The sequence below is a fragment of the Mirounga leonina genome, unplaced genomic scaffold (assembly GCF_011800145.1).
Source record: "Mirounga leonina isolate KUSES-001 unplaced genomic scaffold, KU_Mleo_1.0 Mir_170, whole genome shotgun sequence".
NCBI classification, from domain to species: Eukaryota; Metazoa; Chordata; class Mammalia; order Carnivora; family Phocidae; genus Mirounga; species Mirounga leonina.
The window spans coordinates 20,687,031-20,710,325 of NW_023270433.1; the positions used below are offsets into that span (position 1 = coordinate 20,687,031).

At 39.2% G+C, this 23,295-nt stretch overlaps 1 protein-coding gene across 5 annotated transcripts in view; it reads right to left on the bottom strand.

Moving 5' to 3' along the window:
* Positions 1-1,308: 1,308 nt before the first annotated feature.
* HSDL2 (hydroxysteroid dehydrogenase like 2) overlaps positions 1,309-23,295 on the bottom strand; it is a 60,766-nt gene continuing 38,779 nt past the window's right edge. The window contains exons 7-11 of one of the 5 annotated variants that reach the window (XM_035016049.1): positions 22,000-22,194; positions 19,943-20,014; positions 14,123-14,272; positions 11,130-11,258; positions 1,309-1,585 (exon numbers count right to left, since the gene is read on the bottom strand). In XM_035016049.1, the coding sequence (XP_034871940.1) occupies positions 1,554-1,585; positions 11,130-11,258; positions 14,123-14,272; positions 19,943-20,014; positions 22,000-22,194 (578 nt within the window). In that variant the 3' untranslated portion in view covers positions 1,309-1,553. Of the gene's footprint in view, positions 1,589-6,491; positions 6,551-6,910; positions 6,942-10,518; positions 11,037-11,129; positions 11,259-14,122; positions 14,273-19,942; positions 20,015-21,999; positions 22,195-23,295 lie in introns of those variants that run through there. The other 4 variants (XM_035016048.1, XM_035016047.1, XM_035016050.1 and 1 more) reach the window with 4 other exon arrangements.

Sequence of the window (23,295 nt, forward strand, 5' to 3'; positions counted from 1 at the left end):
CATCTAAAACTAATGATGTAATGTATGGGGATTAACATAAGAATAAAAAATAAAAAAAAATAAACAAAATAAACAAAAAAAAAGAAAAAAAAGAAAAAAGAAAAATAAATAAATTAGCAGACACCAAGATGCTCAAAAAAAAAATGTGTGGGTTAATGTATTTATATGTGTTGAGATATTAAATACCTTTAAATTCTTCTATGTAGGGGTTGTACAAAGTACTATAGATTGCTTAGGGACAGAAAGAATCAAGTCCAATTCTTTAATGAATAAATAGCTGCGCATTATTCTATGGAAATGTGATGTTAAAATACCTAAATTTACAAATAATAAACTAAGGGATAGTTTTGATTTACATAGAAGATACCGGAAAATCTTTGTTCTTTAAAGGAATAGAACAGGGCGCCTGGGTGGCTCAGCTAGTTAAGTGACCGCCTTCAGCTCAGGTCATGATTCTGGAGTCCCGGAATGGAGTCCCATAATGGGCTCCCTGCTCAGTGGGGAGTCTGCTTCTCCCTCTGACCCTCCTCCCTTTCATGTGCTCTCTCTCTCTCTCTCATTCTCTCTTAAATAAATAAATAAAATCTTAAAAAAAATAATAAAGGAACAGAACAGCTCCTCCAGAAACAAAAATACTGACATCTGGGTGCCCTTCTGCTGAAAAACTGGCTCCCTGTTCTGTCACCCTACAGTGAAACCCACCAGTCCATAAGCCTTGCTCACACAAACACAGCTTCCACTAGCTTTATGGAGCCCTGCCTATAAAGACAAATGGACATCAAATGGAGACAAAAACAAAAAACAAAAACAGATAAAAGCCATTTGGCAGGCACTGAAGAAAGCTAAAACAAAGTAAACAAACAAAAAATTCCACAGTTCATGTCCGTATTGGTAAGAGAAGATACAGCAGCAATGTATCAAGAACAGAATGCTGGAGAAAGGGGAAGAAGAGAAGCACAGGAAAGAGGGAGAAATAGAGGAGACGACTTAAAGGGGTATGGGAGGAGAATGAGAGGAAGGGAAAGAAGCAGTAGGAGAAGGCGAATGGAATGGGATCCAGTGAGTGGAAAGGGGGCAATAAGAGAAGAAGAAACAGTGACCACAATGGTGAACTCCTAGAAATTAAAAATTTGAGAGATAATATTAAAATACAAAAGGCAAGAGGCACTTGCAGATCTTCTGGTCACAGAAGTCAATCTTCTTCATCCCCCCACTACCATCCCCCCACTACTGCAAAAGTCTCTCTCCATGCACCCCCCCATAATACTCTTTACAAATAAAGTTTCTCCTTACTATATAAAAAAAAGATAGTAAGTAGAAATAAGGTGAATCAATCTCCCCAAAAGTAAAAAAGTCATATAAAAACATGTGCAATAGGAGAAAGAGATGGTCAAAGATTGAATCAAAGATCGAATGTTTTCTCCAGAAAGTGAGAACTGAGAGAACTATCAAAGAAATAATATAAGATACATTCCCAAGGAGTCCATCAGGCACCCAGGAAAATGAAAGAATAAAGACCACACTACCTTGCATCATCATGAAATTTCAAACCACTATAGAGAAAGAGAGCATTTTGATTCCAAAGCTTCTGGAAAGAAGAGAGGGTAGACACAAAAGATTAAGAAAAACAATAGTATCAAATTCTCAATGGTAATCTTAGAAGATGGAGTAATGGCTTCATTATTTTGTTTTTAAGATTCTATTTATTTGTTTATTTGAGAGAGAGAGCATGTGAGCAGGGGAAGGGGCAGAGGGGGAGGCAGAGGGGAAGAAACTCCAGAAGACTCCACGCTGAGTGTGGAGACCAAGCAGGGCTCGATCCCACAACCCTGAAATCATGACCTGAGCCGAAATCAAGAGTCAGGCGCTTAACCGACTGAACGACCCAGGCGCCCCTTGGCTTCACAATTCTGAAGAAAAATGAGTTTCAACCCAGAAGGCTCTACCCAGCCAAGCAGTGTGCTGGCAGAATACAAGTAGTTTGAGATACTAAAAAAATACTATCTCTTATAAATCTCCTTTCTCATGGAGCTACTGGAGAATGTGTGCCGCCAAAAGAGGATGTAAACCAAGAAAGAACACGGGACACAGGAAATAAAGAGATTCAGTGCAGGAGAGAGTTAAAAATTTCTAGGATCACAGTTGTGTAGCAGGCTTAATAAGCCTATCTATCTATTATAACAAGACAAAGGGCTCCAGGAAAAAAGCAGACCGACAGGTAATCTGACACGTTTGGCAGTGGAAAATTGTATCAAAAGGTTGTGGGAAGAGCATAGGAAGATTCTGCCTAGTTTCTTTATACCTATTTTAGTGGGGGGAAAAATAGGACAATTATTTATATCTAGGAAAAAGAAAAGTCCTCTGAGAGGAAACATAATAATAGTATACTATTTGACTCAGCAGCAAACTACACCAGAATCATAATTATTTAAACACAGAGTACTGATTTAGGCAAAAATGATAATATAATTATATTGGGGGGATAGGTAAGGGGGAAGTAAAGCAAAATCAAGGTGCTGTAAGAGAACTTAAATCTCACCTACCAGTCTTTAGATTAGTGAATCTAAACAAAACATTGCTTAAGTATACATCTAACATTGAGAAATGTGATCATATTGAAATAGGCGGAGTTACAGAATGAAAGAGACACCAGAAAGACCTGAAGGTGATCACCTCTGTGCAGTGGAAGCAGGAAAGGCCAAAGAACACCTTTTTTTTTTTTTTTAAGATTTATTTATTTATTTGACAGAGAGAGACAGAGCGAGAGAGGGAACACAAGCAGAGGGAGTGGGAGAGGGAGAAGCAGGCTTCCCGCCGAGCAGGGAGCCCGATGCGGGGCTCGATCCCAGGACCCCGGGACCATGACCTGAGCCGAAGGCAGATGCTTAACAACTGAGCCACCCAGGCGCCCCCAAAGAACACCTTTTAAAAATATATACTTTGGGGAACTTGGCTGGCTCAGTTGGTGGAGCGTGTAACTCTTGATCTTGGGGTCATGCGTTCAAACCCCATGTTGGGTATAGAGATTACTTTAAAAACTTTTTAATAAAATAAAAATAGGTACTTTAAAAACTGAGGTGAAATTCACATGACATAAAATTAACCATTTTAAAGTGAACAATTCAGTAGCATTTAAGTACAGTCACAAGGTCGTACAACCACCACCTCTATCTAGTCCCAAAACATTTCCATCCCCCCAAAAAGGAAACCCTGTACCCACTATGCATCAACAGTTCCCCTCCTTCTAGACCCTGGCAACCACCAATCAGCTTTCTGTCTCTATGAATTTACCTATTCTAGTGTTTCATATGAAAGGATTCATACAATATGTGATCTTTTGTCAGGCTTTTATCGCTTATTAAGTTTTCAAGGTTCATCCACATCATATGATGAATCAGTACTTCATTTCTTTTTATGGCTGAATAATATTTCATTATACACACAGACACACACAAATAATTTGTTTATTGATTCATCTGTTGATGACCACCTGGGTTGTTTCCAACTTTTGGCTACCGTGAATAGTGCTGCTATGAATATATATATATATATATATATATATATATATATATATATATACATATTTGAGAATTTTCTTTTGAATATGGGAGTGGAAATGCTGGGTCATGTGGTAATTCTAAATTAACTTTACCTATATATTTTATGGGTTTAACAAACCCAAACATCTATGGTCAACTGATCTTTAACAAGGTTGCCAAGACCATTCAATGGGAAAAGAATAATCTATTTAACAAATGGTGCTGGGATAACTGGATATCCACATGCAAACAAATGAAGTTGGGCTTCTACTTCACACCATATATATATATATTAGCTCAAAATGGGTCAGAGACCCAACTATGAGAGTTAAATCTAAAAACCCTCAAAAAAGGGGCGCCAGGCTGGCTCAGTCAGAAGAGTATGCAACTCCTGATCTCGGGGTTGTAAGTTTGAGTTCCATGTTGGGTGTAGAGATTATTTTAAAAAATAAAATCTTGGGGCGCCTGGGTGGCTCAGTCATTAAGCATCTGCCTTCAGCTCAGGCCATGATCCCAGGGTCCTGGGATCGAGCCCCGCATCGGGCTCCCTGCTCTGCAGGAAGCCTGCTTCTCCTTCTCCCACTCCCCCTGCTGTGTTCCCTCTCTCGCTGCCTCTCTCTGTCAAATGAATTAAAAAAAAAAAAAAAAAACTAAAAATAATAAATAAATAAAAATAAAATCTTAAAAAAATAAAAAGGGGTACCTGGGTGGTGCAGTCAATTAAATGTCAGACTCATGGTTTTGGCTCAAGTCGTGACCTTGGGGTTGTGAGACTGAGTCCCACGTTGGGTTCACGCTCAGCGCGGACCTGCTTGAGTTTCTCTCTCCCTCTCCCTCTGCCCCTCCCCGCTTTGTTCTCTAAAATAAATAAATAAATCTTTAAAAAAATAAAAATACAAACCCTCTCGGGTGCCTGGATGGTTCAGTTGGTTAAGTATCTGACTCTTAATTTTCAGTCAGGTCATGATCTCAGGGTTGTAAGATCGAATCCCATGTTGGGCTCTGCGCTGGGTGTGGGTTCTGCTTAAGATTCTCTCTCAGGGCCCCTGGATGGCTCAGTTGGTTAAGCGGCTGCCTTCGGCTCAGGTCATGATCTTGGGTCCTGTGATCAAGGCCTACCTTGGGCTCCCTGCTAGGGGAGTCTGCTTCTCCCTCTGCCCCTCTTCCCCACTCATGCTCTCTCTCAAATAAATAAATAACATCTTAAAAAAAAAAATTCTCTCTCTTCCTCTCCCTCTGCCCCCTCAACTCTCTCTCTTTCAAAAAAAAAAAAAAACCCTCAAAAAAAAGTGAATCACAAATCTTTAAAACTTAGGTTTCACAAAAATTCTTAGATATGACAATGAAAAAGCACAAGCAACAAAGGAAAAAAAAACTACAAATTGGACTTCATCAAATTCTAAAACTTTTGTGTTTCAAACTATATCATCAAAAAAATGAAAAGATAACCCAAAAAACTGAGAAAACATATCTGCAAATAATACACTTCATAAAGGATATCCACTTTGTATCTGGAATATATAAAGAATTCTTAAAACTCAGTAAAAAAAAAAGACAACCCAATTAAAATGTGCAAAGGACCCAAATAGATATTTCTTCAAGGAAGATGTACATGTAACCAACAAGCACATGAAAAAATGCTGAACACATCATTAGTCATTAGGAAAATGCAAATCAAAACCACAATGCGGTATCACTTCACACCCACTAGGATGGCTATTAAAACAAAAACAAAAATAAGGAGTGCTGGTAAGGCAAGAATACAAAGAAATAGAGACCTTCATACACTGCTAGTAGGAATGTCAATGGTATAGCTGCCGTGGAAAAATCTAGCAGTTCTTCAAAGAGTTAAACAGAGATTTACCACATGAGCCAGCATTGCAAAAGAAATGAAAACATGAGCCCACTATTCTGTTCATATCAAAGTCCAGAAAAGGGAAATCTATAGAGACAAAAAGTAGATCAATGGTTGCTTAGAGCTGAAGGCAGGCTGATGGGAGATATGGGGTTAACAGCTAACGGGTATGGGGTTTCTTTGTGAGGTGATGAAAACGTTCTAAAAGCAACTGTGGTGCTGGTTGCAAATATCTGTGAATAGGCTAAGAACTATTTAACTGTACACTTTAAATGGATGAATTGTATGGTATGTGAATTATTCCTCAATAAAGCTGTTAAAAAAATAAAAGCTACTGTTACATATAACAATAAATTGAATTAATTAAAAATTTTCCCACAAAAAAATCCCAGGTCCAAATGGCTTCACTGATTTTTCGCAGGATATAAAATCAATACACAAAAATTAACTGTATTTATGTATACTAGGAACAGATAATTCAAAAATAAAATTAAAGACAATAATTCCATTCACAATAGCATAAAGAATGAAATACTTCGGGGAAAAAGCATGAACCATAAAAGAAAGAATTGATGGATTAGCCTTTATCAATTCTAAAAAACTTTTGTAACTCAAAAGACATCAAGAAAATGAAAAGATAAGTCACACAGACTGAGAGAAAATATTTGCAAATCACATGCATCTAGAATTTATAAAGAATTTTGCAATTTAATAATAAAAAGACAAGTCAATTTATTTATTTATTTATTTATTTATTTATTTATTTATTTATTTTTTAAGATTTTATTTATTTATTTGAGAGAGAGAATGAGATAGAGAGCATGAGAGGGGGGAGGGTCAGAGAGAGAGGCAGACTCCCCGCTGAGCAGGGAGCCCGACGTGGGACTCGATCCAGGGACTCGATCCAGGGACTCCAGGATCATGACCTGAGCCGAAGGCAGTCGCTTAACCAACTGAGCCACCCAGGCGCCCCCAAGACAAGTCAATTTAAAGACGAGCAAAAGTTTTGAACAGTTCATCAATGTAAATAGCTATTAAGCACATGGAAAGATGCTCAACATTAAGGAAATACAAAGTCACAATAAGATATCACCACACACTCACCGGAATGGCTATAATATCAAAGACACTAATGTTTGTGACAACATGGATGAACCTAGACCCAGAAAGACAAATACTGCATGATCTCACTTTTAGTGGAATCCAGGAGCAGAGAGTAAAATGGTGGTTGCCAGGAGTTGGGAGTGAGAGAAATGGGGAGATGTTGGTCAAAGGGTACAAACTTTCAGCTATAAGATGAATAATTCCTGGGGATCTAATGTATAGCATTATGACTATAGTTAATAATACTGTATTGCATATTTGAAGTTTGCTAAGAGTAGATCTTAAAATGTTCTCACTACAAACATAGAAAAGGTAATTATGTAGGATGATGAATGTGTTAATTAGCTTGATTATAGTTATTTAACAATGTATTTATATGTATCCAGTCATTCTGTTTTATACCTTAAATATATATAGTTTTTGTCAAGTATACCTCAATAAAGCTGTAAAAAAAAAAACAACATTAATAAGTTTCGGTGAGAATTTGGAGAAACTGGAACCTTCATACATTACTAATGAGAAGGTAAAATTAGTACAGCCACTTTAGCAAATGGTTTGGGAGTTTCTCAAAAGTTTTCTACTTACCATATGACCCAGCAATTCCACTCTTAGGAATCTATCTAAGAGAAATGAAAATATACATCCACCCAAATACATGTATGACCATATGCAGAGCAGCATTATTCATAATAGCCCAAAACTTAAAATAATCCAAATGTCCACCATCTGGTGAGTGGATAAATAATATGTAGTATATCCATACAGTCGAATACTATTCAGCAATAAAAAGGAACTGAACTACTGATACATGCTACAACATGAATGGATGAATCTCAAAAGCCTTATGGTAAGTGATGCCAGATACAAAAGACTATATACTGTTTGATTGCATTTACATCAACTATTCAGAAATCTATAGAGACAGAAAGCAAATCAGTGTTTGGCTAGCTGAGGGTAAAAATGGGGAATGATTACAATGAGACATGAGAGAATTTTCTGGCGTGATGGAAATTTCTCAAACTGGATTGTAAGTGATGGGTGTACAACTCTATAAATCTACTAAAAATCATGTTTAACCCTTATACTGGGTGGATTTTATGATATGTAAACTATCCCTCAATAAAACTGTTTAAAAAATAACTTTAAAATAGCTAGTAAGCACAATATCCTATCTCCTCCCTATATATTAAACAGGTGATCTTGTACAATTTATTTCCTTTCTATTCTAATGCTCAACCCTACAGTGGCCTCTACTGGCCAAAAGGAGATTTTGATTAGATGATCACTAGTTGCTTCAAGTTTTTCTATTTATAAAGTATCCACTATATAAATTAGGTCAGAAATGGCTATGGTTTCTTAAAAGAGAAACCATACCAGGATATAAGGTCTAAATTGTGCCCCTTCAAAGGAAAGCAGATGGGATCAAGAGTAGGAACAAAAGGACATAAGAAGCAGAAGTAAACTCACTGTCGCTATAAGAAACGAGGTAAGAATATTTTTTTAAGTTACTCATTTATCTGACTGACTTCCCCTAGTCAATCCAGGAGCACATTCACAGAAAGATATAAATGGAAAGCCCATTACTACAGGTTAATGATACATAAATAAAATATAAATTAGTCATTTGACTCTCACCTTTGGAGGGCAGAGTAGCATAATGATTAAAAGAGCATGAGCCCAAGAGTTAGCTTGGATTCAAATTTTGGCTTCAACATTTCTTCACTATGTGACCTTGATTAATCCATTGGTGTCTCAGTTTCCATTTTTGTAAAATGGAGAAAATATTTTATCTCCAAGCACTGTTTGGAGTATTGTTGTTTTGTTTTGTTTTAAGATTTTATTTATTTATTTAATTGACAGAGAGAGAGAGAGAGACAGCAAGAGAGGGAACACAAGCAGGGGGAGAGGGAGAGGGAGAAGCAGGCTCCCCGCTAAGCAGGGAGCCCAATGTGAGGCTTGATCCCCGGACCCTGGGATCATGACCTGAGCCGAAGGCAGACACTTAACAACTCCACCCCTGGAGTACTGCTCAACTCATAGCAATCATACAATGCATATTAGCTATAATTATTGTTATTTCAGTTTAGAAATTGACAATTTTTATTTTAAATGATCTTTAAGTCCAAAATATTATTTATAAAATATAAATTTGCCAACATTTACTGAGCATCTAGCTATGTCCAAAGCACTTTAAGTTTTATGAGGACATAGTTGTTGGAATACTAAAACACTAAAGACACTACTGAAAATGACTAAAGAGATAATTATTAACATTGAAAGATGTTATAATGTATAAGTGAAAAAGACTGCCAAACAGCAGTAATGCTATAATCCTGTTTTTATAAGCACACGTGTATATTTATATACATTCACAGAAATATATGACTCTAAACCAAAATCAACTAATGGTTGATTTCTCAGTAGTGTGATAAAGAAGTATCTTTATTTTGCTTAGGGGTACTTGGGTGGCTCAGTCAGGTAGGCGGCTGACTCTTGATTTCAGCTCAGGTCATGATCTCAGGGTCCTGGGATTGAGCCCCGTGTCAGGCTCCACACTCAGTGGGGAGTCTGCTTGAGATTCTCTCTCCCTCTCCCTGTGCCCCTCCCCCTGTTCATGCACTCTCTCTCTCTCTCTTTCTCTAAAATAAATAAATCTTGGGGTGCCTGGGTGGCTCCCGTTGGTTAAGCGGCTGCCTTTGGCTCAGGTCACGATCCCAGGATCCTGGGATGGAGTCCCACATTGGGCTCCTTGCTCAGCGGGGAGTCTGCTTCTCCCTCTCCCTCTGCCCCTCTCCCCTGCCCATGCTCTCTCTCTCTAATAAATAAATAAATAAAATCTTAAAAAATAAATAAATAGGGGCACCTGGGTGGCTCAGTCGTTAAGCGTCTGCTTTTGGCTCAGGTCATGATTCCAGGGTCCTGGGATTGAGCCCTGCATCGGGCTCCCTGCTCAGTGGGAAGCTGCTTCTACCTCTCCCACTCCCCCTGCTTGTGTTCCCTCTCTCGCTGTGTCTCTCTCTGTCAAATGAATAAATAAAATCTTAAAAAAATAAATAAAAATAAATATTTAAAAAAAAGAAGTATTGGGGCGCCTGGGTGGCTCAGTCGTTAAGCATCTGCCTTCGGCTCAGGTCATGGTCCCAGGGTCCTGGGATCGAGCCCCGCATCGGGCTCCCTGCTCTGCGGGAAGCCTGCTTCTCCCTCTCCCACTCCCCCTGCTTGTATCTCCTCTCTCGCTGTGTCTCTCTCTGTCAAATAAATAAATAAAATCTTTAAAATAAATAAATAAATAAAATAAATAAAAAAAAGAAGTACCTTTATTTTGCTTTTTTTTAAGTGTATTTTCTGATTTTGTACCATGAGTTATTTACTACTACTGTACAAAAAAAAAAGGTCGGGCGCTTGGGGGGCTCAATCAGTTAAGTGTCTGACTCTTGGTTTTAGCTCAGGTCATGATCTCATGGGTTGTGAAACTGAGCTCTGCACTGGGCTCTGCGCTCAGCGGGGAGTCTGCTTGAAGATTCTCTCCTTCTGCTCCCACCCCCATTCTCGCACTCTAAAATAAATAAATCTTTAAAAAAAAAAAAAAGGAAAAGTTGAAGAGACCTCAATGATTAGTAACATACACAGACTGGCTCATATAATATGTAGGCCATTAGCATCCTGGATTAGAACTGGAAAGCAATGGGGGCCTGGGTGGCTCAGTGGGTTGGGCGTCTGCCTTCGGCTCAGGTCAGGATCCTGTGGTCCTGGGATCGAGTCCTGCATCCAGCTCCGTGCTCAGTGGGGAGTCTGCTTGTCCCTCTGCCCCTCCTCCCCGCTCATGCATGCTCTCTCTCAAAAATAAATGAATAAAATCTTAAAAAAAAAAAAAAGGAACTGGAAAGCAAGATCTAGATGGCACAGAGTACACTGTGATCTTCAATTTATGAAGATTAAAGCAGAACAAAGAATGAATTACATTTATAGATCACTAAGTGAATTTTTTTTTATTAGAATGTTATAATGTCTTAGTTTAAAGTGTTGTTTCTAATAAATACATGTGATAATTACCATTTGAGTAGTATTCTAAGAGTAGAAAATAGAAAAGATTCCCTTAAAATTCTCTGGCATAGTTAGAGGTACACAGGCAGAACAGAAAACTATGCAAAAGGTTCTCTTGGTTAAGGATTTCACAGAAAGCAGGATCATGGGGCCACAGGAGAGGGCCCCTGTTTCCTATTACAGTCATGGCAAGATCAAAGCAGAACCTTACTCTCAATAAATGAGGTGCAGCTGAGTTCAGCACTTCCTGTGTCCCAGGTGTTATTGGAAGGGCTATCTTAGTCCAACTAGTAGAAATAAAGTCCACCTAGGAGTCCTTTTGAATTACCTCTCTATTTCCAAGATTATCTTATGGGCTTCTCAGTCACGAAAAAAGGAAATTCTGACTTCGACTTCCCACTTGTTGGCTGAACAGTCAGAACTTACCAAACAGTAAGACCCACCTTCTGAAGACTTTGTGCTCTTTAACATCAATAGCCACTCAGATTCTACGGCTACAAACACAAGTCTTGATTATTTGGAGAGGAATGAAGTTAGAAGTAAATTTTCCTTGAATAATCAGTCAATTAATAAAATTGAAAACTCACCTGAAAACATTTTTACAAAATCATCAGTAGACATACTCATCACCACATCTGCCTGATCAGAGGGCTCTCCATATCCAACATTCCCACCTTTGCTTTTAAGATCAAGAAACCACGTTCCACCATCTTCACCTACACAAAATACAAAGATATAGAAAAAAATGCCAAAGAAGCCCCTTTCTTCTTAAACTTAGTAACTGCTACAGTTAGAATAATTTTACATAATGCTGTTTTCCAGGTTAAAACCCTTGGGCCTCTATTAAATTCAGTAAATATTGATTAAGTACTTCCATGCCAGGCACTGGTCTAGGCTCTGAAGACCCTGGAGTAACATGGTTCTTACACAAGATGAAGTAGAGGGTAATGTGGAGTCAGGCAAGCCCCATGGAAGATGAGATTGAAAAGTCAGGTAAGAATTAGCCAGATGAGGAACTGAAAACAGTGCAGGAGGACTGAAGGTAGAAAGAGAATGAAGAGTGGCATGAGATGAGCTCATGAAGCAGCCCAGACGTAGGGGGTAGTGGGCCATCTGAAAGATTCACTGACTTCATCCTAAGGGATATGCCATGGAAGGAGAATGACATAAGGCTGGTATTTTAAATAGATCACCCTAAGAGCAGTGTGGAGAATATATTGGAGAGGGATAAAGAGGATGCAAAAGGCAAGTTAGGATGGTGTTTGGGTAGTTTGGGAACTTGAGGATGTGTGCCTGGATCAGGATTGTGGCGGTGGGATTGGGGAGAAGTAGGCATATTTGAGAGGTAACTTCAAAGCAGAAACACAAGACTCAGTAAATGAATATGATGAGGAAAAGGGATGGAGAGTGCATAAGAAATGATTTGCCAGTTTTTGGCTCAGGAAACCAGGTCAGTATGGCTGTATTTTGTCCTGAGAGAGGACTACTGAGAAGAGCAGATTGAATAGGCAGTATCTGAGCCAGGTGTTGGGAATGGTGAGCTGTTTTAGACATTTTCAGATTGAGGCATCTTTGTGACAACCAAGTGAAAATGTCAAATGACGTCTGACGAGGCTAGAAATATAGATATGTAAGTAATCACTGCCTATGGTCACTGAAGCTGTGTGAGTGACTGAGGTTTCCTAGGGCAAGTCTGTAACTGACAAGGATGATTACAGACAAAGGAGGAAAGCAAGGAGAGCTGATGCCAGGGAAGCCAAGGGCGGGAGCCTTTCCAGAAGGCAAGAGCAGTCAACAACTTCAAATGCCGTAGAGTGGTGACAAGGTAAGAATGACAAAGGCCCACTGATGATAAAGAGGTCACCCAGGACCTTGGTAATAGCATAATTCAGCGGAATGGAGAAATGCGATACCTGAGTAGAGTGAACTCTAGATGAAAAGAAGTTTGGCTCTGAAAGGGAGAGGAATGGTGGGGGTAAGAAGTGGGGTTGGGGGCGTTGTGTTTTGTTTTAAAGATGAAATAGACTTTGAGAATGTTAAATTATCACCGGAAAGCAGGCTGCAGCATACGCAGGTGAGAGAGAAGGCATAATTAACAGCACAAAGTCCCTTAGGAGGCCACAGGAAATGGGATCTACAACTTTGCTACTCAAAGTGCAATCTGTGGACTGCAGCCCTGTCAGAAATGCAGAATTCAGACCCTACCTGAGACATGCTGAATCAGACTCTGCATTTTAGCAGGGTCCCAGATGATCACTATGAACATTAAAGCTTGAGATGCATAAATCTAGAGCTGAGCTCTATTCTATTGGGAAGGAAGAAAGAACGATGCTCATTAACAGCTGATTCGGTATCAGAGGACAGGAAGCTGAAGCACTTTGTCTGCCAGTTTCTATTATCTCTGTGAAAGGAGGTGGGGTTATCTGCTGAAACTGGCAGGGAAGTGGTGAAGGGAGAGATGGGACATTTGTGGAGCACTGGGAAGTGTTAAAATAGTCACTGTGGAAAATGAGGCAGGAAGCTGACCACAGAAATACAGAATTCTGAGGCACACTGAGACCCCAGATGAAGAAGGGCGATGATGAATGTCTACTCGTACAGATCTCTTGGTAGTGTGATGGGTTTTTTCCATTTCCCCAGGAGTACGGAGCAGCCTGGATGCAACTGTGGGACAGTCAGATAGTGTGATTCATCCGGGACTAGGCTTTTTTTTTTTTAAAGATTTTTTATTTATTTATTTGAGAGAGAGAGAGCTCATGAGAGGGGGGGGAGGGTCAGAGGGAGAAGCAGACTCCCCGTTGAGCAGGGAGCCCAATGTGGGACTCGATCCCGGGACTCCAGGATCATGACCTGAGCCGAAGGCAGTCGTTTAACCAACTGAGCCACCCAGGCGTCCCAGGACTAGACTTTTGATAGGTGGTGACATAAGTACAAAAAGGCCAGGAAATTTAGGATACAGGCAAGAGAATGATTAAAGCAATGGACCATGGGCGCTAAGGAGAAAAAAGGAAGAAGAGAGGAAACAGAGGAGACAAAGGAAAAAACCGATAATGTCAAAGTTTGCATTCAATGGGACTGAAGTAGCTAGTTCTTAAAGCTATCATTAATATGTGTTAATACTATGTTGAGAAGAAAAATATTGATAAGTTTGAAAACGCTGACTACATGCAGACTGACTTGAATAATTTCAGCTGACTACATGCAGACTGACTTGATTAATTTCAAAGATAAAAATGGCAAGGTGCCGTGGCTGATGATACATTACTGTATTACACCATATGTCATGATCCATATGCCCTCCTAAGTAGGATTTTCTCTCAACTACATATGCCAAAAATTTATTTAACACTGGAAGTCTATGTAATGAGATTTTATGTTACATGTGTCCATATGCACTGATATTAACTTAAAAAATACAAATCAGTAGTTATTTGCTATTCTTGAATGTCTACATTCTAGGGTTAAGGGTTCTGGATACAGCCAACTATCAAGGTGATTGCTATTGGAAGCTGATTTTCTTCTGAGGGAAATATCCTACTTTATTTCATAAAAGCACCACGTTCCCAGATATCCTCCTTACCTGAGAGCTCAAACTGATAAATCGCTTGAGTGGCTTTAACAACGTCATCATTGAGAGAGTCCTTAACAATTCTAAATGTTTCTGCCACGGCTCCAGAACGTGGTTTTGGTGGTGGCTGTGACTTCTCTTCTTTCAATTCCGGAACAGCATCTGTAAAATATTATTGATATAAATGGTTTGAAAGCCTGGGCAGTATAAGGCCACACACAGAATTAATTAATTAGCAGAAAAGACTTGCCACCAACTAGACTTGTTTGACAAAAATGACTTTAAATACATTTGGTGACATCAAAAGGCATAAATCAAATTGATGGAATAACATCCAAACGCATTAGTTATGATTACAAATGTAAATGGTTTATACTCTCCAAGTAAAAGGCTGACTCTCAGATTAGGTTAAAAAAAATCCAAACCACTACTAAACTGTAGTGGCTTTTTTGTTTGTTTTTTTAAAACAGACCTAAACACACTTTTAGGAGTAATAATTAATCACTCCTTTATTACCCCCTCCGAGTTCTAAAACCAAATGAGAAAAGAGACACTGGAGATCAGAACATCAACCATGTAAATCAATAAAGCTGAATTGGAGATTGTAGCTCGAATCAACAATCAAGTGAACTTCCTGATAACTTTGCCTCTAAACTAAACTTAGTTCCTTCATCCCTGGATTGAACCTGCTTCCTCCCATCAGGGCTTAGAAATGCCTTTGAAAGTAAAGATCATGTGAAGAACAGGGAAAACCTGCTCAGAAGGAAAGAACCTTCACAACAGTCTAAACCACACAGTCATTTCCCCTTCCAATTTCATCAGCCTCATGGTTCCTCCCACTGGATGAAGAGGGAGGTGAGACTATCAGCCTCACGAAAGCCCCCCCTGCCAAGAAACACAAGGCCAGGGGAATTACAGTATTTTTCAACTTGTATCCACTTAACCCACTAGCCATAACCATTCAAAACATAATGTGCCAGGGGATCTGCAGTCCATAGGACAATTCCCATAGCATGAAGCTGTCCCTCAATACCAACCTCTGTTCCTTTATTCATCCTCTGGGAACCACTTGTGGGTAGTTTGGCAGTTGCCCCAGAAACAAGTTGAGAACAATTCATTAATTAAATTAACTCCAAGGCCAATCTGTGCCCTAGGCTGAAATTTAACTCTCCATCTACTTCCCAACTCAACTTATACCCAGCCATACTGTCCAATATAACTCACCAAAGGTTATTAAATGAAATCTAACTGATAGCATAAAGATACTCCATGGTACAACAGAAGCAATATAAAAGTATCCCAAATTTGCTGGATATAAATTACTTTTCACTATGATGATTCCAGAGACAGACAAAAACAATAAAATCCTTCTCTTCTTACAAGTTAAAATCCAAACAGATATTAACGATGAAATCCTCAAGATCCAATGGAGCAAAGAAGATACACACTTTTTAAAAAACCTGGAGTCAATTTGTTATTATTTTTAAATTCATTACAGATAGTGCACCCCTTTACTGCCTACACCCAGAGCAAACAACCCTGACTGCCTTGCCCTTGGCATGGTGCTGCTTTTTATTGATGGGCAACATGTATGAACCATGACCATAAGTATACAGCTCAGAAAGTTCTCAGAGGAATTGGGGGATGGGCAGAAAGGGTCAAGGGGAGTGAAAGGTACAGGCTTTTCAGTTATGGAATGAGTAAGTCACAGGAATAAAAGGTGCAACATAGGGAATACAGTCGATGGTATTGTAATAACGCTGTATGGTGACATATGGTGGCTACACTTGTGCTGAGCACAGCATAACGTATAGAGTTGTCCAATCACTATGTTGTACACCTGAAACTAATGTAATACTCTGTGTCAACTATACTTCAATAAATTTTTAAGAAGTTATCAGTAAGTGACTATACTGTGTCATCATCACCTAGGTCAAGGAAGAGGACATAACAAGTCCCCCAGAAGCCTGTGGTGTCAAAGAGATCACAGCAAAATCTTTAAAGTTTTTTATGTAAATTGCATAATTTATCACCTGGAATATTTAGACATGGCCTGATGACTCTTCACAAGAGAATAAAACTGCAGGAGACAAAAAACAAATCAGTAGTATATTTGAAAGGTACGGTCAATAGACTACAAATATGTAAGCTTTACTGAGAAAGAACATTTCAGTAACAACAACAAGAAAAGATACATGGCCAGCAGCCCCTGTCATAGCCTCTCTTAACTTCACACTTAAATAAATATAAACATGTGAACAAATACTAAACATCACCTAGACTCACAATCTACGGTCAGAATCTAGGAAGAAATGTTCAGTAACTCTAAAGTAGACAGAGTCAGCCTAAGAACACAGGAATGCCTATGCTTTGCTTCCTGAAAGATCTCAGAGAAAGAATAGCTCTGCTCACCTAAACAAGGAAGATAAGTTTTCGCATTTTTAAAACACTGGACCAGACTCTGGGCTTGTGCCAGCTAGAAGACTAGGATCTGTCCCTCTGTTCTATAATGCCACCTTTTAGGAACTCCTCCATCTTTCAAATCCAATTTCAAAGCTTGTGGTTTCCAAATACCAGAGGAGCAGACAGTAGAGGGAGCCTTGATAGTGGTTCATCCTGCAAAGTACATGCCTCAAAGCATGATGGATAAAAATGGGGAGGGGAAGAACCCTGGGAGCAGGGCACGCAGGGGACAGTAGGAAGTAAAAGAAGGTCCCATGTCAGTCTTGCACACTGGCACTAGCTATATGCCTAACAGGTACCACAACAGAAGCTACAGCTTTGAGAAAGGAATTCCACCAGATGGACAAGGAGTGGAGCCAAAAGCAAGCTACGCATCTCTGTCATCTGGCTCTGCTAGCTCTAGAGATAGCTCCTAATATGAAGATGAATTAACAGGGGGAAAAAAATAACCTGATGCCCATGAAAAACAATGTACCACAAGGTAAAGGAAAATTATCCTGAAGAGAAAACAACCTATCTCTAAAAATAATTTACTATGAAACTCACAAGGATTCCTCCACATGAAAACTCTATGAAACAGGGGCACAGAGTCATATATAACTGGCTGGGATGAAAAGCCAATGGAATAAAATGAAAAAGGAAATAGGGAACATGAGAAACAAAACATACAACAGCAAAATTAAAATAAACATTATAGGCCATAGGGAAGAGATGAAAGTGGCAAAAGTCTTTTTTTAATGGAGGCTCCACGCCCAACGTGGGCCTCAATTCACAACCCCAAGATCAAGAGTCACGTGCTCTACCGACTGAGCCAGGCCGGCACCCTGTCAAAGTCTTATCAGTAGAGTTCAAACTTGAAAAGGTTTCCCAGAACACAGAAGGAAAGAACCGTAAGATAGAAATAAGAAAAGATGGTGACAACTACAGGGTAAAGGAAAAGGACAGCCAGGCTAAGAATAAGTGTTTCTGGGGAGAACCCAGAACAACTGTAACAGAAGCAATTAAAACTAGAACTAAAGAAAAACAACAACAACAGCAACAACAACAATAAACTGAACCAACAAATAAGAATCTGTGGGCTCCCTGCATTGCAACGCGGTGGTGCCAGGAGGGGAGATCAATGAAAAAACGACAGTATTGTTTTTAATATGAGAAAAACCATGAATTTGAAGTTATGTGCATAGTTTATACTTCACAGTTACAAATACATTATATAAAACAAATACACACAGCACAAATAACCAGAAAAGGTGCAATCAAATAGGATTATTAAATAGAAAGGTGAGCCGTTCCCATTTGAGAAATGAGGGATTACACGCAGACCTCGGAGAGAGGAAGTGTGAAGTCAACATAGAGTGGATGTGGATATGGACTAAAAAGTCACCTGAAAGAGATGTTAGATCCCAGGCCAGATATACTGGACTATTACCTATATGAATATATTAATATATCTACAGAAAATACTGAATAGAATTGCAATGAACGAGGAAGAATAGGGACAAGAGAGCTACAGCAGCAAATGCTCTCTCCAGCATCATATGGGGCAGAGAAGCTTTAGCCAAAGGAATGTGAGTATTGTGACCTCAAGGATGAGGGTATCCCTCATGTGGAGATGGATATATGGACTGCAGCAACGCACTTGACATATTCTGATCCCAAAGGCAAAATCACTCCTATTGAAATTTGATGCTAATAAACATTTATCTTACATTTTACTTATTTAACCTCTCTTGTTCTGATTCCACGGTCATGAAACAACCTTCTGATTATGATTCTGTTCCCTGCCATTATGACCCAAGGGAGAGAATGGGCTGATCATAGCAACTACATGCTTAGTCCACGAGATGGCAACTCCTCATTACAAATTAATAAATTGGATTACTGGGGGGAAATATGCTAATTTAAAGGACTTTAAAGTATTCGGGAGTTAGAAAAGCAATTTAAATCTACTGGTTAAGGTTATGGGCTTTGCAATTGGAGAACTATGAATTTAAATCCTGGTTCTGCCACCCACATGATCTCAGATGTAAAATGAAGATAATAACACTTGACTTGTAGTTTCATAAGTGTTAAATGAGACAATGAATGCAAAGGACTTAGCATAGTGTTTGATACATAGGAGTGCCCCATAAATATTTGTTGAAAAACAAAATGAATATACGTGATCAATAAGTGGTTCTTATTAATTTAAATTTGGAATTTAAATGAGCTCAGATCCAATGTTAAGGTGATGATCAAAAATTAGAATTTTGCTCTTGCCTAACCTGAAGACTAGACTCTTTCAGACTTTGATAAGCTGTATATTTTTCAAGTTTTTCATGATACAAAAGAAAAGTTGCCATTTTTATTAAATAAGTTCTTAAACTATCTCCAAGAATTTGGACAAAGAAAAGATAAAGCTAGAAAAGAGTAAGCCAGAAAAAAGGATGGCACTAAAATGCACTATGGTATAAGGTTCTATAAATCTGCTATGAAGGTAGAGAGGAAATTTGTTCTTAAGTTTTCTAGCAGCCATCTAAAGAATCTGTGATCACTTAGGAGATTCACAGTGTCTATAAGATAAAAATAAGGTAAGGGTCCAGGAGAAGCACAGCTATTCTTGTTAATAAAGCATGAGAGAGATTCTTCTCATGGGTATTTGTTGTTGTTGTTTTTTTAAGATTTATTTATTTGAGAGAGCGAGAATGAGAGAGAGAGTACATGAGAGGGGGGAGGGTTAGAGGGAGAAGCAGGCTCCTCGCTGAGCAGAGAGCCCGATGCGGGACTCGATCCAGGGACTCCAGGATCATGACCTGAGCCAAAGGCAGTCGCTCAACCAACTGAGCCACCCAGGCGCCCCAGCTCATGGGTATTTGTTAAAGAGTGTTTCTTCTGACATCTTTCAGTAAGCTAGTGGCATAATGTCGAACACAAAGACTGAACTCTGGACCAATTATAAAAACAAAATAAAGTAAAACCAAAACCTCCTTTGAAGTTAATTTCTCCCATAAAGTAGTCACACAACACAAACTCTGAGAATGGTGTTAGGTGTACTTTGATGTGACACATTTTCCCTCAAGATAAAATAATACATCAACGTGAAATACCTAAAGACAGTGCCAAGGAAAAGAAATAGAACCTTAAAAAGGGTTTGTTTTCTTTTTAGACTTTTTAAATAATCAAATGAAAAGAATATATTAATAACTTCTTACCGGTAGAAGGAAAAGACAACCATTCTTGCTTGAATTAACTAAGCCCACATATTACTTGTCTAGTTTAAATTACAAAACGGTTTAAAAGCATAAGGCAGAAATGTCCAATTTTATATTCTGAAAGAAATACATACTTAGCATCTTTATTTTCCTACATAAAGTATGTTCTACGTCTTACCATGTGATTCCATTTTCTTGGTAATTGTATCTGGGTATTCATCTAAGAAGAAATCTGGTAACAAAGGATGGCCTGGAAAATAGACCCCAAAAATACTCAGGTTACTATGACAACATCAATACATTAAAATTTTAACACCTGTTTAATGAACATTATATCTGTTTTTATTGTAATGATCATTCTTGTGCAATGGAAAAGACTCCCGTGAGAACTGTCAAACTACTTGACCTTCACAAAGCTAAAATACTTTTCCCATCACCAAGTTATCCTCCTCTCCTATGGCAAATTTCATCTCTAAGATCCAACCAAAGAGCCACCTGTTACGTTAAGCCCTCAACTGCTGTCCCAGGAGGCTTTGCCCCCTCTTCATCTATCTATGCAACCCTTCTGTCCTACATCCCTCCAAAGTGCTAAGGACTCATTTCTTACCTGGCCCCCTGAGAGAAGGGGGTTCCTCATTAGGAAGGACTTGTTTCCCATCTCTGTCTCTCCCTCTCAGAAGATTAAAAAAACTGGAGGTCAGGAATGCATTGGTCTTTGTTATATCCTAATGCTTATCAAAGTACCTATTCATCTTATGTTCTCTACACTTGATAGGATTTTTAATCTTAAATCAAATTTAAGATTTTGTGCACAATGACACTGTGTCTTTAAAACCTAAAGTGATAATTACACTGTCTCAGGACCCAGAAGACCTGCATCTTGTTCAGGTTCTGCCATTTATTAGCTGACTGCTCTTACGCAAAGACTAATCTCTCTGAGCCTGTTTTTCTACTGTAAATATTAACTACTGAGTACTGCGATTGTCATATGCTGGGCACTGTGCCAAGCACATTATACACATTATTGCATTTCATTCTTACAAAAATCCTGTATGGAAGCTATTCCTTTAATCTTACCAGTAAGAAAAGAGACGCTCACAGAAAGTGGGTGACGTGCCAGAGGTCACACAGCTTGTGAGCAGCTGAGCTGGAATCTGAACCTGGTTTGTCTTCTCCCAAACTCCATGCTCTTAATCCCTAAACAACACTGCTTCCCTCACAGGATTGCTGTGAGGGTTAAATAGATAATGTATATAAAACTGCTTTGTAAAACCGTAAAGAGCTATTTAATTCAGTTCAAACTGAAGAGACAGGGATGACACAAATAGAAACATGGGGAAGCGCAACCTAATGAACAGTATTTAGAACACACTTTTGCACCAATAAATAGAACTCCTGCTTATGCCTACATTGTCTACTATTTAATACAGATTATGTTTCATACATAAAATAAAAATGCCTGATCATCACCATCATGACTGCAATTTCAGAGAGGAAGAATGATTTTTGAACAAGGAGGCCATCTGAGAACTTCTCAGATCATACTCTTGTACAAAGGGCAGACTGTGTTCCCTCGTCTTCACCATCCATCAGTAAGCTAGCTACTCTAAGAGACTGCACTTAAGAGAAAAACATTTGGAAAGAGTCCATATTCCTAAAAAGTTTTCATAGAAAACACACTCCTGTACCACCTATTACCACATCCTTGAATAAAGTCTTTATCTGTGATTTTAAGATCAACTTTAAAAACCAATTTTCATTTTTAGTTTCAAGATTTGGAAATGGCTAATAGCTGCTGTGCCTTCTGTATCTGTACATCCCTTTAAAAGTCTTCAATTCACTTCCATTTTTCCTTTCTCTCTTCTTGAAGTTGTGCTGGTATGGTCTTCCCCTTCGTTGGGAGGATACTTTTAAAAGAACATATTCGGGGGCGCCTGGGTGGCTCAGTCGTTAAGCGTCTGCCTTCGGCTCAGGTCATGATCCCAGGGTCCTGGGATCGAGCCCCACATCAGGCTCCCTGCTCACCGGAAGCCTGCTTCTCCCTCTCCCACTCCCCCTGCTTGTGTTCCTGCTTTTGCTATCTTTCTCTGTCAAATAAATAAATAAAATCTTAAAAAAAAAAAAAAAGAACATATTCGTTTTATGATCACACAAACTTGCACACAAAACAGATGTATGTTCCTTGTAGGAAATGTAGAAAAATACATCACTACTTTTAAAAACTGGAAGCATTACCTGGCTTAATTGCATAGATGTCAAAATCTTTTATTCCTTCTTCTCTTAAGATATTTTCATCAATAATAAAGTTTCCAGTAAAACTTTTTGGCTTTTTAAAAATGGAATAGGCAGCATCTGCAATGATATCAACTTTTCTACACTGGCTTTCAATACCAGATCCTCCCAGCATATCCATAGCAGCGGTGTGGATGGCTGTGGAGAGAACACACACAGAGAACTCCAAATGAAAACAAGAGGACTGTGGAAGTAACAAACAAGACAGCTGATCGCTTTACTTCACAGGTGATGAAAACAAGCTCCAGAGAGCTTAAGGGATTTGCCAAATGTTCTGACATGACTGGGTAGAACACACATTCCTTACTGTACACAACACTGCTTTGTGAGACTCACTGCAAAGTTCAATTAGACCTCTGATTCAGAATGCTCAAGAATTTGCATATGAGTACTGAAAGTTAAGAGAGCCAAGAAGGTGTAACAGAAAAAGCACTGAGCAGTAAGGCAGGTGAGCGGGACTTTTATGCCAACTATGTGCTTTTTGGTAAGTCCCTCACTTTAACCTCTATGAGCCTCAGTTCCCTGTCTCTAAATATGGAGCTCATTCCCTAAATTTATTGTCTCACCCCTCTATTAGAATATAGGGGCAGGGGCGCCTGGGTGGCTCAGTCGTTAAGCGTCTGCCTTCGGCTCAGGTCATGATCCCAGGGTCCTGGGATCGAGCCCTGCATCAGGCTCCCTGCTCCGCAGGAAGCCTGCTTCTCCCTCTCCCTCTGCCCCTCTCTCTCTCGCTGTGTCTCTCTATCACATAAATAAATAAAATCTTAAAAAAAAAAAAAAGAATATAGGGGCGGAGGAAGAGGGAGAAGGAGACTCCCTGCTAAGCAGGGAGCCCCATGCAGGTCTCCATTCCAGGACCCTGGGATCATGACCTGAGCCGAAGGCAGACACTTCACTGACTGAGCCACCTAGGCACCCTTGTTTTAGGTGCATGTGATTTTTAAATTCTATGTTTTTTTTTTTTATTCTTATGTTAATCCCCATACATTACATCATTAGTTTTAGATGAAGTGTTCCATGATTCATTGTTTGTGCACAACACCCAGTGCTCCATGCAGAATGTGCCCTCCTCAATACCCACCACCAGGCTAACCCATCCTCCCAGCCCCCTCCCCTCTAGAACCCTGTTTGTTTTTCAGAGTCCATCGTCTCTCATGGTTCGTCTACCCCTCTGATTTCCCCCGCTTCATTCTTCCCCTCTCGCTACCTTCTTCTTCTTCTTTTTTCTTAACATATATT